The sequence below is a fragment of the Aplysia californica genome, unplaced genomic scaffold, assembly GCF_000002075.1.
Source record: "Aplysia californica isolate F4 #8 unplaced genomic scaffold, AplCal3.0 scaffold00369, whole genome shotgun sequence".
Taxonomy (NCBI): domain Eukaryota; kingdom Metazoa; phylum Mollusca; class Gastropoda; order Aplysiida; family Aplysiidae; genus Aplysia; species Aplysia californica.
The window spans coordinates 346,129-352,325 of NW_004797639.1; the positions used below are offsets into that span (position 1 = coordinate 346,129).

Sequence of the window (6,197 nt, forward strand, 5' to 3'; positions counted from 1 at the left end):
GCGTATCAATGAGTCGGCAGGCATCGGGGAAACTAAAAAATGGCGGAAAATTGGAAGCACTGAACGTTAGATCTATAGAACGAAGACACTTCCTTTTTTCCGGACCCGAGGCCATAATATATATGTAGCCATTTTTCACCATCATTATGTTATGGGGGTTGTTGGTGGGTGCTCTTGTGTGGTTTGCTCCTTCTTTCCTGTCAAATATCTATCATCTCTATCTCTTTTTTGTCTTTGTATGTAACTCTTTATTAACATCTCTAATCTTTTTCACTTTTATGACCTATTTGTGTTGCAAATAGTTGTAAATGCTGTAAAACTTCCCAGAGTTTTAAGATCATTTTAGATGTTGGCCACTTGCCATTTAAAAGTAAAAATCTCATCATATTGACCATAGCTTCTGTGATTTTAGAAAGGGATTCGTTTTTTTCCCCCTCAGATAAAAGGCGTTTTATTATGTACTTTTATTTTTTCCTTAGTAGTGTCTTTTGTGTCGCTTTTCTTTTGCCCTTTCTTCCCAAGAAAACTATAAGTGTTCAATCTTATTTTTATGGTTGAGATCATCGACGGGCAAATTCAGAAAAATGTCCATTGTTTCAACTTGACCCTGTACTCTGATTTCAGAACCATACCATCTCAACATCTCACGAAGGCTTTTTTAAATCTAAACTTGAAAGTCAAAGATTACTTCTGCTTTGGAACAGGTTTTCTGTTCTTTTTGGATTAATTGTTGATGGGGAATGGTACTCCTCAAAATGACATTGTAGCAGGGAATGGATTGCACAAAATAAAAGAAACTGCAATGGAAACAGCTAAGCTGTTGTACATCACTTTTGCTTGAATGAGCATTTCATTATTTCAACGGCCACAAATAGATTTGTAGTGTTAGTGTATCATTTTAAATTTATTTTTTGTATTTTTGAAAATTTTTGGTTCCAAATCATTATCATCACCATTGCCTTTCTCTCCCTGGATCAGAATATAGGCCCCAAGCAAGAACTCTCCACATTTCCCTATCCTGGGCTAGTCACTCCATGTCTTCCTACTTTTCTGTAAATCCATTTCTTAAGTCTTTTCCAGGTTCCACGGGGTCTTCCCCTTGATCTTTTACCCTGTGGGTTCCAATCTAACACTTTCCTTGTTCTGCAGCTGCGCTTTACTTGCTGAAAGTGTGTCTAATCCGTCGCCAATGCCTTTTTCCCTCCTCATCTCTGGCTGGGCTTTGTCTCGTTCTTCTTAATACTTCCTCGTTGGTGATTGGTTCCGATTGTTGTGTGAATATTTCTATTGTTGTTTCCATCAGCTCACCTGGAGTATGCTCAGAGATGTCTTCAGTCAATTTGGTCGTGTATTATTTGCCAAGATTGTTTTCGATCATGCAACAAAACAGCCCAAAGGGTGAGAAATTGAAAGTATTGCTTGGTTTTCTTTGATTTTCTTTTTATCTCAATGCCTTTCAATAAATTGTAAGTTTAACCTTGTTTCCGGATTTTGCCGCACTCGCACACATACACACACACACACACAGAGACAGACAGACACACACACACACAGACACACACACACACACACAAGCACATGCACACGCACACACACACTTCAAGTAACACATTATAGAGTACTGTATCCAGAAATCCTTCCATGACACCCAGCAATAAATGTTTTGTATCATGATTATTTATTGCTTTTGTTTCGTTAAGTTTTGTTATCTTGACACATTGAAGTGTGATTTGTGTTTTGAGCTTATCATTTTTCAGTTTTATATTTGTTTTTGTTTGTAGGTTTTTTTAAAAGTTTGTTTCGGTTGGGGGGGGGGGGGGTGTCATTGAATCTAAATCCTGACTGCGTTTTATTTTCATGGTCTGCTACTAAATAGTTGTTTCTTTCTTCTTTCATCTTTGTGCTCTTATGGTTATGATTTGTTTAGTTATTTCAGTGTTCATATAGATTAAAGTACATAGATTATAAAATTATTGATTACAGATGCTCTTTTACAGAGTTCCTTTAGGTGTCACACCATCTCATTGTGAACTTTTTATTATTGGAGTTTTGACTGCGAGTTGTTGTTATGATGAAGGTATGAAAAATTGCTACATTTCTATCTTTTGCCTTCGCAGGAATATAATTTTGTTAAATAAATGTTTTAAATATAGTTCATGGAAATATGTTTTGTGCAAGTAATGTTTTTCGGACACTTCCATTTTTCCAGGTTTGGATTTGTGGAATTTGAAAAGTCAGTGGCAGCTAGGAAAGCTCTCTCTGCAAATCCTGAATCACTGCAAGTCTTTGACAGGTAGATAAAAGGATGGTCATGGATGCTGAATAAAAAATGGGTTAAAAATGAGCATACATCATTGTGATTGGAATCAGGAAGGATTTTTCATATTGTTAATGTTTCTGGCATGTCATGTATGTTAGAGTTACAGTCACGAGGAGTTTGGGACTCAGGAGCACATAGTTGTGAGAGAACAACGGATTAAATTTAAAAAAATTATTTTATTTTTTTTGCCTGCTATCCATAAACAGCAAAGTGCATCAAGTGGTTTCATTTTGTCACGTTTTTATACAAATGACTAGCGTAGAACTGATGATGTGGAAGCACCTTCTATGACAGGACACTAGTCTGTCATTGTTCCCTATTTGCTCAGAAGACAAGGGAGGAATGATCATGTGAACAGTTTTGAATCCGACAGCTCCAGGAATTTATTGCATGACCTTTAGATGGTCAACACTGTGCTGCACTGGATTACAGAAATATAAATATGTGTGTGTTCCTAAAGAAAGGTACCAAAAGTCAGATTTTAACTGTTTTGAGTTAAAGGTTGTACCTAATAGGACATTCAATGCTGAACACAGTGGTTTTTAAAATTTTTGAGATATCTCAAGTAGTTTTTGAGACATTGCACATATTGCGAGGTAGGGTATAAAGATGTAATTTTGAGAAAATTAGCTTTTAAGTTTAGAACACATACAAACTTGAAAAAAACAGTGATTCAATTGTTTCTAATGTATTTATTCATGGAAAATTCATTTCCAATTTGGCATTCAGTTGATATCAATGTCATGATTAGAATTCAATGGTAAAACATAGCGGGGAAGAGAAAACGTGCTTCAAGAATAAATTTTAACACCTTTTAAAAGCAGTTTTCATTATCTTTTTAAAACATATACCCTACCCTCAAAATAATTCAAAATTAAATATTTAGAAGTGAAATCAGCTAAAACTCTTTCGACACCTTGTTATAAAATGGTCAAACTATCATTTTTTAAAATGGAAACACATTCTGGTCAAAAAAGTGATTTTCTGTCATTATCAACTTGTAGCTCAAAATGGTCTCTGACGACTTTTGGTACCCTTCTTTAGGCACACACACATACAATCTTATTAAAGAATTACTTGAGAGATGAAAGACGTTGAACAATCTTGTCAAATGATTCAGTAGGTACTTTTATTAGGTGCTTGCAACTGCATAAGGTCATACGAGCGTCAAGGGGTGGATGTCAACAGAGAAGTCCAAACGGGGAATGAGGCTTACTCTGCTCTCCTCTCTAGCCTCTACAGCACAAAGTCTGCTTCAACTATCAAGGCACCCCAGAAATAGGAGTTCACGACAGAGTGACAAACATACAAAAGAAGTAGAGGAAAAAATAATGATAATAAAGATGAGAGAAAAGGCAGCAGTTCCCCCTATGTTGTTCCGGCACAGTATGCGCATGACATTGATAAATCAGCCCATTTACAATTCTACTGTGAATAAGAACATGTTAATATTCCCCCTTTGGGAATGGCTAAAAGACACTTCAGTCAGTAGCACTGTCCTGGGGGGGTACTTTACAGATGAAAGATATGGAACAATCTTGTCAAATATGGTTCAGTAGATACTTTAGCTTGACGTAAATTCCTTTCCTTTCCTTTCCCCAGAATGTTGCGGGTGCGACCTGTTGTTCACAACAGACAGAGAGGAAAATCCAACAGCGAGAGCAGCTCAGGAAAGGATTCAAACACAGCTCAAAAGGCAAGTTGTAAACTTTTCTCTACTGCTGTCCATGTAAGCTTTTGATAAAGATGAGACTGAATTTATGATAAAGAAAAGGCATAACTGTTCCTTTCAGGCTCATGTAGGATTTGTCTCTTTCCAGTCCTCACCAGCAGGAAGGGGGTGTTCTCCGGGGAAGTATTTTTTCTCCTCTTCTCCTTGAAATAGAAATAAATTCCATCATTCAGGCCCTCCAAAACAACATACACAGCTCGTCACATATTTACAACTGTCTAATATTCTGCTGAACAAGAAATCCTCAATTAAGGTCCATGCTTTTGGCAGCTTTGGTTATGCTATTGTCTCAAATTGTTGTTGAATGGTGTCACTGCAGCTGTGAATGAATGAATGAATGAAAATTTATTGATCTTTGGCAAGAAAATTTACATGGTCATGTTCATAAGTTAGGTGAGAACAAGTTCATCAGAATATATTCTCTCTCCCTCTCCCTCTCCCTCCCTCTCTCTCTCTCCCTCTCCCTCTCCCTCTCCCTCTCCCTCTCTCTCCCTCCCTCCCTCTCTCTCTCTCTCTCTCTCTCTCTCTCTCTCTCTCTCTCTCTCTCTCTCTCTCTCTCTCTCTCTCTCTCTCTATGTGTGTGTGTGTGCATTTCAATGAAGTGAAGAATGTACTGTAGTCATATTATTCATTCTATAGTTGCATTCAGACTGCTTCACTGGACTGACTGAGAGGCATTAATAAGCTGTGAAATTAAGTCTAAAAAGTAAGCAGTCAGTACAATGTAGATCTGATTTAGTTAGTGTAGTGTATATATATAAAAAAGGGAGGGGGCACTATCGCTGATCCTGGCAGTGTGCAATTTTTGATGAAGTAGCGTCACATGTTTGGGTGTTCTGTTTTTGCTTCCTGGAAAGTTGGCCGCTATGCATTCTGCAATTTAAACAAGCACAGTGGAAATTAATTAATTTTGTTGTCAGTTTCACATCGTAATGCCAGGGTCCTCTGTTTTACCTTGTAGGCCAACCCTTGTGACTTGGATGGTCACGATGAACGTCTTCCAATGACCTGCGGTACGCAAGGAGCTCCGTTTGATATACTGAGTGATGATGAGCTGGTCCTCATCCTGACATACCTCGGTTTTATCGACAGAATCAGAGTTGAACGAGGTACGGAATAGACAGAAACTAAATTCTGTGTGTATCATGTTTTGTTTAAGTTTCTAAATTTCTTTTAAAATTTGATTTTGGTTCTTAAGTTTTATCATTCTTATTTTTAAAACCTGATAGAATAGGATTGAGAGATATATATTTCTGTTCCAGTGATATGTTATATTATGAGGGGGGGGTCCAGAAATGTTGGTAGGGTGTACAAAATGAATTTATTTTTCTCCTTGTTTTTGACTGGTCATTTTGGAAATGTGTAAATTGGAGAGAAGGACTTTTTTTTTTGTTAAAGAAAATTTTTTTTAAAAATTGCCCTGTGTAAGGTACCGTTTCAGTCCTTTTGTAGGCATTTGGTTTTTAGTAAGCACAACGAGCAGATGTTTAATGGCATTCTAGCCCTGCTTGGATGAGAACCGTGATCCTCCATGTTTTAGACATTTATCAACCTGCTGTGGGTGGTTGGTATTTAGTACCAAGTTGTGGGGATTTTCTCTTTGCTCATATGTAACTGTTGTTAATTTGTAAACCTGAAACGTGGTTGTTAAGTTTAAAATAGTCAAACTGTTAGATGTCTTCTCTTTTTTGTAATAAAAATGCTGAAAGGCATTCCATATCACTCGACTGTTCAGTATTAATTACATTTCTTTGAGGTGTAATTTTTGTAAAAGGAGCAAATGTATCTTTTCAAATGCTGAGAAGTAATTTAAAAAAAAAATAATGGAACATTCATCTGGATTTATTATGTATAGATATTAAAAATGTGAGTTTGTGTGGGAGTGTATATTTGGAATTAAAAGATTTTTTTCGATGTTGTGAATTGAGAATGCAACTCGTACATGTGCGTGTTTTCTTTGCGATACAGTTTGTAGCAGGTGGCAGACTTGTGCTTTAAGAGCCGCAAAGACTGAGAGGCATCTCACGTTGTATAAAGAATTCCGAACATTTGGTGGTGAGTCATTGTGCTTCTCGGAATACTTTCTTGTGCAGAATTTTGCTGCTGTGTCTAGGTAGTGACATCCCTTAGAAAACTTGGGGGGGG

The 6,197-nt window shown here is 37.0% G+C and overlaps 1 protein-coding gene across 1 annotated transcript in view; it reads left to right on the plus strand.

The window, feature by feature from the left end:
- Positions 1-1,303: 1,303 nt before the first annotated feature.
- The window catches only part of LOC101852492 (F-box/LRR-repeat protein 2), a gene marked incomplete at its 5' end in the record, with an annotated part of 26,664 nt that continues 21,770 nt past the window's right edge, over positions 1,304-6,197 (plus strand). The window contains 5 exon segments of the mRNA XM_013085384.2: positions 1,304-1,398; positions 2,210-2,293; positions 3,923-4,016; positions 5,014-5,161; positions 6,021-6,107. Of these exon segments, the coding sequence (XP_012940838.1) occupies positions 1,316-1,398; positions 2,210-2,293; positions 3,923-4,016; positions 5,014-5,161; positions 6,021-6,107 (496 nt within the window).